Source organism: Dromaius novaehollandiae, chromosome 35 (genome assembly GCF_036370855.1).
Source record: "Dromaius novaehollandiae isolate bDroNov1 chromosome 35, bDroNov1.hap1, whole genome shotgun sequence".
NCBI lineage: Eukaryota > Metazoa > Chordata > Aves > Casuariiformes > Dromaiidae > Dromaius > Dromaius novaehollandiae.
Genome location: NC_088134.1, coordinates 452,072 through 463,960, shown reverse-complemented (window position 1 = coordinate 463,960; position 11,889 = coordinate 452,072). Strand labels below are relative to the sequence as shown.

At 74.8% G+C, this 11,889-nt stretch overlaps 1 protein-coding gene across 3 annotated transcripts; it reads left to right on the top strand.

Moving 5' to 3' along the window:
• The first annotated feature begins 68 nt into the window (after positions 1-68).
• On the top strand, positions 69-11,653 carry SCYL1 (SCY1 like pseudokinase 1). 3 transcript variants are annotated; one of them, XM_064503221.1, is made up of 16 exons: positions 69-312; positions 1,847-1,987; positions 2,583-2,699; positions 3,375-3,586; positions 4,000-4,090; positions 4,751-4,906; positions 5,001-5,159; positions 5,995-6,102; positions 6,203-6,316; positions 7,012-7,167; positions 7,688-7,876; positions 9,279-9,354; positions 9,807-9,938; positions 10,225-10,364; positions 10,444-10,612; positions 11,413-11,653. In XM_064503221.1, exons 1-16 carry the CDS (start codon positions 160-162, stop codon positions 11,619-11,621), a joined length of 2,322 nt encoding a protein of 773 aa, XP_064359291.1. In that variant the 5' UTR covers positions 69-159; the 3' UTR covers positions 11,622-11,653. The 3 variants fall into 3 exon arrangements, with proteins under 3 accessions (XP_064359291.1, XP_064359290.1, XP_064359289.1); XM_064503220.1 differs by having other exon boundaries at positions 10,210-10,364; XM_064503219.1 differs by having other exon boundaries at positions 10,183-10,364.
• The last annotated feature ends 236 nt before the right edge of the window (positions 11,654-11,889 follow it).

The window sequence follows — 11,889 nt, the reverse complement described above, 5'->3', positions numbered from 1 at the left end:
CTCCCCGTCCCCCCGGTCCCTCCCCCGGTCCCTCCCTCTGGTCCGTCCCCTCTCCCCGTCCCCCCGGTCCCTCCCCCGGTCCGTCCCTCTCCCCGTCCCCCCGGTCCGTCCCCCTCCCGCTCCCGCTCCCGGTCCCCGGCCGGTGTCGCCGCCGCCGGGATGTGGCTCTTCTCCCGGGACCCGGTCCGCGACTTCCCCTTCGAGCTCGGCCCCCCCGAGCCCGGCCCGGACCCGGACCCGCAGCCCGACCCGGAGCCGGAGCCCGGCCCGGACCCGCCCGCGGCCTGGCGGCTCCTGCGCGGCCGCCGCAAGGTGAGGGGGGCCGGGGGGGGCACCGGGGGGGCCGGGGGGGACAGCGGGGGCAGCGGCACCAGGAGCTGGGGCCTCTCTGCGGACCGGGACCGGGACCAGGGACCAGGGACGGGGACGGGGACGGGGGGACCAGGAGCTGGGGCCTGTGAGGGGGACGGGGACGGGGACGGGGCCAGGCGTGGGGCAGGGAGGGGACGTGTGGGGACAGGGATGGGGACAGGGATGGGGACAGGGATGGGGATAGGACCAAGGATAGGGAGAGGGATGGGGACGGGGCCAGGCGTGGGGCAGGGAGGGGACGTGTGGGGACAGGGATGGGGACAGGGATGGGGACAGGGATGGGGACAGGACCAAGGATAGGGAGAGGGATGGGGCCAGGGGCCAGGCGTGGGGCAGGGAGGGGACGTGTGGGGACAGGGATGGGGACAGGGATGGGGATAGGACCAAGGATAGGGAGAGGGATGGGGATGGGGCCAGGCGTGGGGCAGGGAGGGGACGTGTGGGGACAGGGATGGGGACAGGGATGGGGATAGGACCAAGGATAGGGAGAGGGATGGGGACGGGGCCAGGCGTGGGGCAGGGAGGGGACGTGTGGGGACAGGGATGGGGATGGGGACGGGGACAGGGATGGGGATAGGACCAAGGATAGGGAGAGGGATGGGGACGGGGCCAGGCGTGGGGCAGGGAGGGGACGTGTGGGGACAGGGATGGGGACAGCGATGGGGATAGGACCAAGGATAGGGAGAGGGATGGGGACGGGGCCAGGCGTGGGGCAGGGAGGGGACATGTGGGGACAGGGATGGGGACAGGGATGGGGACAGGACCAAGGATAGGGAGAGGGATGGGGACGGGGCCAGGCGTGGGGCAGGGAGGGGACGTGTGGGGACAGGGATGGGGACAGGGATGGGGACAGGGATGGGGATAGGACCAAGGATAGGGAGAGGGATGGGGACGGGGCCAGGCGTGGGGCAGGGAGGGGACGTGTGGGGACAGGGATGGGGACAGGGATGGGGATAGGACCAAGGATAGGGAGAGGGATGGGGACAGGGGCCAGGCGTGGGGCAGGGAGGGGACGTGTGGGGACAGGGATGGGGACAGGGATGGGGATAGGACCAAGGATAGGGAGAGGGATGGGGATGGGGACAGGGACAGGGACAGGCGTGGGGCAGGTAGGGGACGTGTGGGGACGGGCCAGGCATGGGGCGGGGGGACACATGGGGACAGGGATGGGGACAGGGACCAAGGATGGGGCTGGGGCCAGGTGTGGGGTGGGGAGAGGACACGTGGGGACAGGGAGGGGGACCGGGACCGGGACGGGGGACCAGGGCCCCTGCGGGGATGGGTGAGGGTGATGGTGACAGTGACGGTGACAGTGACGGTGTCCCCGCAGGCCACGGGGGAGCCGGTGTCGGTGTTCGTGCACGACGTGCGCCCCGGGGCGGGGGACGGGGACGCTGGGGGTGACAGGGAGGGTGACGGTGAGGGTGGTGGTGACGGTGACGGTGACAGTGACGGTGTCCCCGTGTCCCCGCAGGCCACGGGGGAGCCGGTGTCGGTGTTCGTGCACGACGTGCGCCCCGGGGCGCCCGAGCAGACCTGCGCCGCCCGCGCCGCCCTCAAGCGCCTCAAGACCCTGCGGCACCCCAACGTGGTGGCCTACGTCGACGGGCTGGAGGTGACACGGGGGGGGACACGGGGGACATGGGGGGGGACACGGGGACACAGGGACATGGGACACAGGGGTGTGGGGACACGGGACATTGGGGGGACACGGGGGGACAGGGAGATGTTGGGGACATGGGGGGACCCTGAGGGACGCAGAGAGACCCAGGTAACATGGGGTGACACAGGGGACACAGGGGTACACAGGGGACCTAGAGGAATCCAGAGGAACGCGGGGGACATGGGGGGACCCAGGGCACATGAGGGGACACAGGGGACCTAGAGGAACCCAGAGGGACACGGGGGACACGGAGGGACATGGGGGGACCTGGAGGGACCCGGGAAACATGGGGGGACCTGGGGGGACCCGGAGGGGCATGGGGCACACGGAGGGACATGAGGGGACACAGGGGGAAATGCGGGACACAGAGGGAAATAGGGGACCTGGGGGACATAGAGAGACATGGGGGGACACAGGGGGAAATGGGGGACACGGAGAGACATGGGGGGACCCAGAGGGACTGGGGGGACATGGGGGACCCAGGGGGACACAGGGGGACCCGGAGGACCCAGAGGGACACGGGGGGACCCGGGTGCCGCCCCGGCAGACGGACAAGTGCATCTACATGGTGACGGAGCCGGTGACGCCGCTGCGGCTGCACCTGCGGGGCCGGGCCGGGGCCCTGCCCGAGCCCGAGGTCGCCTGGGGGCTGCACCAGCTCCTGGTGAGCGGGGGCCCAGGCGTCCGGGGGGCCCAGGCGTCCGGGGGGCCCAGGCGTCCGGGGAGGGGCCCAGGCGTCTGGGGGGCCCAGGTGTCCCCGGGGAGGGGAAGTAGGCATCTGGGGGGGACCCTGAGGCATGAGAAGGGCCCAGGCGTCTGGGGGGGGGGGCAGGCGTCTGGGGGGGGGCCCAGGCGTCTGGGGGGGGCCCAAGGCATCCGGGGGGGCCCAGGCATCCGGGGGGGCCCAAGTGTCTGGGTGGGGGGAAGCAGACATCTGGGGGGGACCCTGAGGCATGGCAGGGACCCAGGCGTCCGGGAGGGGGGGACCCCGTGTCAGGAGGGACCCAGGAGTCCCAGGGGGGGGGCAGGCATCCGGGAGGGGCCCAGGCATCCAGGAGGGGCCCAGGCATCCGGGGAGAGGGGCCCTGATGCCTGAGAGGGACCCCAATGTCCAGGGGGGGCCCAGGCATCCGGGAGGGGCCCAGGTGTCCAGGGAGAGGTGGGACCATCCCCCGTGGAACCCAGGTGTCCAGGAGGGACCTCAGGGTCCCTGGGGGGGCCCAGGCGTCCGGGGCTGGGGGGGGCCCAGGCGCGCGGGGAGGGGGCCCCGGCGTCCGGGGGGGCGGCGGGGGGGGGCCCAGGCGTCCGGGCAGCGCGGGACCCAGGCGTCCGGGCGCAGAAGGCGCTGGGCTTCCTGGCGGGCTGCGGCCTGGTGCACCGCGCGCTGGGCCCCGGCGCCGTCTTCGTGGACCGGGCGGGCGAGTGGAAGCTGGGGGGGCTGGAGCGGGTGGCCCCCGCCGACGACCCCCCCCCGGCCCGGACGCCGGGGCCCCCCCGGCCCTACGACCCCCCCGAGCTGGGCACCGCCTCCCACGACCGGGCGCATCCCTGGTGAGTGACGGTGTGGGGGGGACATGGGGGGGGACACGAGGGGACGTGGGGGGTGATGGAGGGGACACAGGGGGACATGGGGGGAGACGGGGACAGGGGACACGGGGGCGATGGAGGGGACATGGATATGGGGGAACATGGGGGGGACACGGGGTGGGGACGTGGGGGGACACAGGGACACGGGGGTTGGGGACATGGGGGGCACCAGGGGGACACGGGGTGGGGACAAGGGGGGACACGAGGGGATTTGGGGGGGACTCGGGATGGGGACGGGGCCTGGTGAGTCCCGGGACGGGGGACACGGGGACTTGGGGGGTGGGGGGGGCACAGCGACGGGTACTGGGGCCGCTGGGGGGTCGGTCCCGTGTCCCCGCTGTCACCGTGTCCCCGCTGTCCCTGCTGTCCCCGCGCAGGGCAGGGGACATGTGGCGCCTGGGCTGCCTCATCTGGGAGGTTTTCAACGGGCCGCTGCCCCGGGCCGGGGCGCTGCGCTCCTTCGGCAAGGTGAGCCCGGACGCCTGGGCCCCTGGGTGGGGGGGACTCGGACGCCTGGGCCCCTGGGTGGGGGGGGGAACCGGGCCGGGGCGCTGCGCTCCTTCGGCAAGGTGAGCCCGGACGCCTGGGCCCCTGGGTGGAGGGCACCCGGACGCCTGGGCCCCTGGGTGGGGGGGACTCGGACGCCTGGGCCCCCGGGGCGGGGGGAACTTGGACACCTGGGCCACCGGGGCAGGAGGAACCCGGACGCCTGGGCCCTTGGGGAGAGGGGAACCCGGACGCCTGGGCCCCTGGGTGGGCGCGGGATCCCCGGACACCTGGGCCCCCGGGGCAGGGGAGACTCGGACACCTGGGCCCCCGGGGTGGGGGGAACTCAGACGCCTGGGCCCCTGGGGAGCAGGAGGGGTAGAGATGGGGGGGGGGCCCCGGACACCTGGGCCCCAAGGGAGGAGGGCACCTGGACGCCTGGGCTCCCAGGTGGGTGTGGGATCCCCGGACGCCTGGGCCCCTGGGTGGACGTGGGATCCCCGGACGCCTGGGTCCCCGGGGTGGGTGCAGGATCCCCCGGACGCCTGGGCCCCCGGGTGGGCGCGGGATCCCCGGACGCCTGGGCCCCCGGGGCGGGCGCGCGGCGCGTCGGAGCCCGCCCGGACGCCTGGGCCCCGGCAGATCCCGTCGGCGCTGGTGCCGCACTACTGCGAGCTGGTGGCGGCCGAGCCCGGCGCCCGGCCCGACCCGGCGCAGCTGCTGCAGCGCTGCCGCCGCCCCGGCGCCTTCCTCGACTGCGACTTCGTCGCCACCAACCTCTCCCTGGAGGAGCTGCAGGTGGGGGGGGCGCGTGTCCCCGCGCGTCCCCGCGTGTCCCCGCGCGTCCCCGCGCGTCCCCGTCCCCGCCGTGGCGTCACCGCCGTCCCCGCAGCTGCAGGACGCGGCCGAGCGGCAGCGGTTCCTGCAGGGCCTCGGCGGCCGCCTCGACGCCTTCCCGCCCGCCGCCTGCCGCCACAAAGTGCTGCCGCGGCTGCTGGCGGCCGTCGAGTTCGGCAGTGCCGGCGCCGCCGTCCTCCCCGCCCTCTTCAAGGTGAGGCCCGCCGGCGGGACGGGACGCGTTTCCCCCCCCCCCCCCCCCCGGGGTCCTCGTCACCCCCTCGGGGCGTCCCTGTCACCCCCTGGGGTCCCTGTCACCCCCCTGGGGTGTCCCTGTCACCCCCTGGGGTCCCCATCGCCCCCCCGGGGCGTCCCCGTCACCCCCCGGGGTCCTCGTCACCCCCTCGGGGCGTCCCTGTCACCCCCTGGGGTTCCTGTCACCCCCCCAGGGTGTCCCTGTCACCCCCCGGGGTCCTCGTCACCCCCCTGGGGCATCCCCGTCACCCCCTGGGGTCCCCATCGCCCCCCCGGGGCGTCCCCGTCACCCCCCGGGGTCCTTGTCACCCCCCCAGGGTGTCCCTCTCACCCCCTGGGGTCCCCGTCACCCCCCGGGGCGTCCCCGTCACCCCCTGGGGCGTCCCCATCGCCCCCCAGGTCCCCATCACCCCCCCAGGTCGTCCCCCCACCCCCCAGGGTCCCCGTCACCCCCCCAGGGCATCCCTGTCACCCCCTGGGGTCCCTGTCACCCCCCACCAGGGCGTCCCCATCGCCCCCCAGGTCCCCATCATCCCCCGGGACATCCCTGTCACCCCCTGGGGCCTCCCCATAGTCCCCCGGGATGTCCCCGTCACCCCCCCGGGGTGTCCCCATCGCCCCTGGGGTGTCCCCATCCCCCCCGGGGCATCCCCATCACCCCCCCCCAGGGCCCCTGGGACGTCCCCATCACCCCCTGGGGCATCGCCATTGCCCCCCCCGCGGTCCCTGTCACCCCTGGGGTGTCCCCGTCACCCCCCCGGGACACCCCTGTCCCCCCCCCCGCGTCCCCGCAGGTCGGGAGGCTGCTGGAGCCGCCCGAGTACCAGGAGCGCATCGTCCCCGTCATCGTCAAGCTCTTCTCGTCCCCCGACCGGGCCCTGCGCATCCGCCTCCTGCAGCAGGTAGGGCCGGGGGGGCCGGGGGGCGGGGGGCACGCGCGCTCGGAGGCCGGGGCGCTGCCGCAGCCCCCCCGGACGCCTGGGCCCGCTGCCCCCCCCGCAGCTGGAGCACTACATCGAGTTCCTGCCGGAGGCGACGGTGAACGCGCAGATCTTCCCCCCCGTCGCCCTCGGCTTCCTCGACACCAACCCCGCCATCCGCGAGCAGACCGTCAAGGTGCCGCGCGCCGGGGCCCGGACGCCTGGGCCCCCCCAGGGTGGGGAGGGCCCCGGGACGCCTGGGCCCTGGGGGAGGGGGGCACCCAGATGTCTGGATCCCAGGGGAGGGGGGGGGGGGACACCCAGACGCCTGGGCCCTGGGGGAGGGGGGCACCTGGACACCTGGGCCCTGGGGCTGGAGGGGGGGGCACCCGGATGCCTGGGCCCACCTGGGCAGGGAGGGCTCCCAGACGCCTGGGTCCCTGGGGTGGGGGTGTTGGGGAGCCCCCGGACGCCTGGGCCCCCCCAGGGTGGGGAGGGCCCCGGGACGCCTGGGCCCTGGGGGAGGGGGGCACCCGGACGCCTGGGCCCCGGGGCGGGGGCACCCAGATGCCTGGACCCCAGGGGAGGGGGGGGGACACCCAGACGCCTGGGGGAGGGGGGCACCCGGATGCCTGGGCCCCTGGGTGGGGGGGCCCCGGGACGCCTGGGCCCCCAGGGAGGGGGGCACCTGGACACCTGGGCCCTGGGGCTGGAGGGGGGGCACCCGGATGCCTGGGCCCACCTGGGCAGGGAGGGCTCCCAGACGCCTGGGTCCCTGGGGTGGGGGTGTTGGGGAGCCCCCGGAAGCCTGGGTCCCCAGGGTGGGGGAGGCGGGGCGCCCCGGACGCCGGGGCCCTCACCCCCCCCGTTCTCCCCCCCCCCGCGGCGCAGGCGATGCTGCTGCTGGCGCCGAAGCTGAGCGCGGCCACCCGCGACGGGGAGCTGCTGCGGCACCTGGGGCGGCTGCAGGCGCAGGACGCGCTGGGGCCCATCCGCTGCAACGCCACCGTCTGCCTGGGCAAGATCGGGCCCCTGCTGAGCCCCGCCGTGAGTCCCCATCGTGTCACCTCCCCGCCACCCCATCGTGTCACCTCCCCGCCACCCCATCGTGTCACCTCCCCGCCACCCACCGCGTCCCCCCTGGGCAAGATTGGGCCCCTGCTGAGCCCCGCCGTGAGCCCCCCATTGCGGCCCCTTGCCGTGTCACCTCCCTGTCACCCCATTGCGTCACCTCCCCATCACCTGCTGCGTCCCCTCGCTGTCACTGCCATGTCATCTGCCTGTCACCTGCTGTGTCCCCTCCTTGTCACCCATCGCGTCACCTCCCCGTCACCCGCTGCTTCCCCCCATCGCGTCCCCCCATCATGTCCCCCATCACGTCACCTCCTTGTCACCCACATCTCCTTGTCAGCCACCATGTCACCTCCCCATCACCCGCTGCATCCCCCCATCGCGTCCCCCCATCGCGTCCCCCATCACGTCACCTCCTTGTCACCCACATCTCCTTGTCACCCACCGCGTCCCCCCCCGCGGCGCCGCGTCCCCCCCAGCTCACGGGGTCCCGCAGACGCGTCGGCGGGTGCTGGCGCCCGCCTTCGCCCGCGCGGCCCGCGACCCCTTTGCGCCGGCCCGCGCCGCCGCCGCCCTGGCCTTCGCCGCCACCCACGGCTGCTACTCGCCCGCCGACTGCGCCGCCCGCGTCCTGCCCGCGCTCTGCGGCCTCGCCGTCGACCCCGACAAGGCCGTCCGCGACCAGGTGAGACGGGCGCCCGCCCCGCCGCCGCCGCCGCCGCCACCCCGGGGTGCTCCGGGTGCCGGTGTGGGAGCCCTGGGGAGCTCCGGGTGCCAGTGTGGGAGCCCTGGGGAGCTCCGGGTTGTGGCACTGGCACCCCGGGGTGCTCCAGGTGCTGGTGTGGGAGTCCTGGGGAGCTCCGGGTGCTGGTGTCACAGCCCTGGGGTGCTCCGGGTGCCGGTGTGGGAGCCGTGGGGAGCTCCAGGTTGTGGCACTGGCACCCCGGGGTGCTCCGGGTGCCGGTGTGGGAGCCGTGGGGAGCTCCGGGTTGTGGCACTGGCACCCCGGGGTGCTCCGGGTGCTGGTGTCACAGCCCTGGGGAGCTCCGGGTGCCGGTGTGGGAGCCCTGGGGTGCTCTGGGTGCAGGCATCGGACCTGTGGGGAGCTCTGGGTGCTGGTTGCAGACCCATGGGGAGCTCTGGGTCATGGCAATGGCACCCTGGGGAGCTCCGGGTGCCGTTGTGGGAGCCATGGGGAGCTCCAGGTTGTGGCACTGGCACCCCGGGGTGCTCCGGGTGCCGGTGTGGGAGCCCTGGGGTGCTCCAGCTGCTGGTGTCACAGCCCTGGGGTGCTCCGGGTGCCGGTGTGGGAGCCGTGGGGAGCTCCAGGTTGTGGCACTGGCACCCCGGGGTGCTCCGGGTGCCGGTGTGGGAGCCCTGGGGAGCTCTGGGTCGTGGCTCCAGCACCCTGGGGTGCTCCGGGTGCCAGTATTGGAGCCCTGGGGAGCTCTGGGTGCTGGTGTCAGACCCATGGGGTGCTCTGGGTTGTGGCAATGGCACCCTGGGGTGCTCTGGGTGCCGGTGTCGGAGCCGTGGGTGCTCTGGGTGTCCATGTCAGACCCATGGGGAGCTCCGGGTCCCAGCTCTGGCACCCCGGGGTGCTCTGGGTGTTGGAGTCGGAGCCATGGGGAGCTCTGGGTCATGGCAATGGCACCCTGGGGTGCTCTGGGTGCCGGTGTCGGAGCCGTGGGTGCTCTGGGTGTCCATGTCAGGGCCCCGGGGTGCTCTGGGTGCTGGTGTCAGACCCATGGGGAGCTCCGGGTCATGGCAGTGGCACCCCGGGGTGCTCTGGGTGCTAATGTTGGAGCTGTGGGTGCTGTGGGTGCAGATGTTGGAGCTGTGGGGAGCTCTGGGTCCTGGCAATGGCACCCTGGGGAGCTCTGGGTCCCGGCTCTGGCACCCCAGGGAGCCCCAGGTGCTGGTGTCAGAGCCGTGGGGAGCTCTGGGTCGTGGCAATGGCACCCCGGGGTGCTCCAGGCTCTGGGTGCCAGTGTTGGACTCATGGGGTGCTCCGGGTCCCGGCTCTGGCACCACGGGGTGCTCTGGGCACCGGCCGCGGCCCCACTGAGCCCCCCCCCCCCCCGCAGGCGTTCCGGGTGATCCGCAGCTTCCTGGACAAGCTGGAGGCGGCTTCGGAGGCTCCCGGCGGGCTGCCGGCCCCGGGTGAGCGCGGGGGGACGGGGGACGTGGGGGGGGACATGGGGGGGACACAGGGGACACGGGGGGGGACATGGGGGACATGGGGGACATGGTGGGGACACAGGGAAAGGGGGACGGGGACGGGGACACAGGGGACATGGGGGGACACAGGATGGGGAGATGCAGGGACGTGGGGGGACATGGGGACACGGGGGGGACGTGGGGGACATGGTGGGGACACAAGAGGTCCGGGGGGGCACGAGGGGACACAGGGAAAGAGGGATGAGGGAGGACACGGGGACGCAGGGAAAGGGGGACATGGGAGGACACAGAGGGACATGGGGGGACACGGGATGGGGAGATGCAGGGACGTGGGGACACAGGGGGGACGTGGGGACACGGGGGGGGACACGGGTGACAGGGGGACGCGCCGCGGGCACCGGAGCCACCACGCCATCCCCGTCCCCCCCCCGCAGAGGCAGAGACGGCGCCGGAGTCCGGGGGGGCCGCGGGGCTGGGGGCTGCCGTCACCTGGGCCGTCACCGGCGTCTCCTCGCTCACCGCCAAGCTCATGGGCGGCCCCGGCGCCGCCCCGGCACCCGCCCCCGGTGAGTGCCGCCGCCCGGACGCCTGGGCCCGCGGGGGGGGACGCCTGGGCCCGGACGCCTGGGCCCATGGGAGGGGGACAACTGGGCCCACAGGAGGGGGGACAACTGGGCCCCGGACGCCTGGGCCTGCGGGGGGGGGACGCCGGGGCCCCGGACGCCTGGGCCCACGGGAGCTGGGATACCTGGGAGCTGGGATACCTGGCACCCGGACACCTGGGCCCACGGCTGCCCGGGTGCCCCGGAGCCCGGACGCCTGGGCCCCCCCCGCCAGCCCTCCGTGGCGCAGAGCCAGCGGCAGCGCCGGAGCCGCCCGCGCCGCCGCCCCAGGAGACGCCGGAGCCGGAGCCGGAGCCGGAGGAGCCGGAGGAGCCGGAGGAGCCGGAGGAGCTGGAGCGCTGGGACGAGGAGGACTGGGGCAGCCTCGAGGTGAGACGCGGCTGGGGGGGGGGACGGGGCGGTGCCCGGACGCCTGGGCCCGCCGCACCGACCCTCCCCCCTCGCCCAGGACCCGGACACCTGGGCCCGCCCCGGCGGGGGGAGCAGCGCCCCGGCCGCCCCTCCCGGCACCCGCCCGGCCAGCGACTACGAGTGGCCCCGGGCCGGCGAGCCCGACCCCTTCGCCGCCCTGGGCCCTGCCGCCGAGGACGCCTGGGCCCCACTGCCCCCCTCCACCGGTGAGTCCCCCCCCCCGCCAGGGCCAGTTCCCCCCCCCTCACCCCATGCTGGGCCCAGTTCCCCCCCGTCACTGCCATATTGGGTCCAGTTCCCCTCCCTCTGCACCATACTGGTTCCCAGTCCCCGGCATCACCACATACTGGTGCCCAGTTCCCTTCTCTCTCCACCATACTGGTGCCCAGTCCCCCCCCATCACCCCGTATGGGGCCCAGTTCCCCCCCCCTCCACTGCCATACTGGTTCCCAGTCTCCCCCGTCACTCCATACTGGACCCAGTTCCCCTCCCTCACTGCCATACTGGTTCGCAGGTCCCGCCCCATCACCCCATACTGGGCCCAGTTCCCTTCTCTCTCCACCATACTGGTGCCCAGTCCCCCTTTGGCCACCATACTGGTGCCCATTCCCCCCCTGTCACCCCATACTGGTGCCCAGTTCCCCATCCTCTGTACCATACTGGTGCCCAGGCCCCCTTGGGCCACCATACTGGTGCCCAGTCCAACCCATCACCCCATACTGGCGCCCAGTTCCCTTCCCTCTCCACCATACTGGTGCTCAGTCCCCCCCCTCACTACCAGACTGCTTCCCAGTCCTCCGCTCACTGCCATACTGGGCCCAGTTCCCCTCAACACTCCATACTGGTGCCCAGTTCCCCTCCCTCTGTACCATACTGGTGCCCAGTCCCCCTTTGGCCACCATACTGGTGCCCAGTCCGCCCCATCACCCCATACTGGCGCCCAGTTCCCTTCCCTCTCCCCTGTACTGGTCCCAGTGGGGCCCGGCTGAGCCGCCGTCGCCTGCAGGAGCTGCCGGGGGGCGGCAGACGCGGCCGGAGCGGCGGGAGCAGCCGGAGCGGCGGGAGCCGGAGCCGGAGCCGCGGCGGGAGCCGGAGCCGGAGCAGCCGGAGCGGCCGGAGCGGCGGGAGCAGCGGCGGCGGGAGCTGGAGGCCCGGCGCGCCGCCCGCAAGCCGCCCCGGGGGCCGCTCAAGCTGGGCGCCCGCAAGCTGGACTGAGCCGCCGCCGCGCAATAAACCCAGGCGCCGCCGCCCCCGCCTCGTCCTCGCGCGCCGCCGACGGGGCCCAGGCGTCCGGGGACCCCCCAACCCCCCGCCCCCGGGGACCCCGGCGTCCGGGCCCGTCTCAGCCAGCGAGGCTCCTGCGCAGCCCCTCAGCGCCCTCCCCGGGGGCCCTCGGCCCGGTTCCCCCCCCCCCGCAGGGGCCCAGGCGTCCTGCCCCCCCCCCCCCGGCAGCTGCAGCGCCGCTCGGAACTACAGCTCCCAT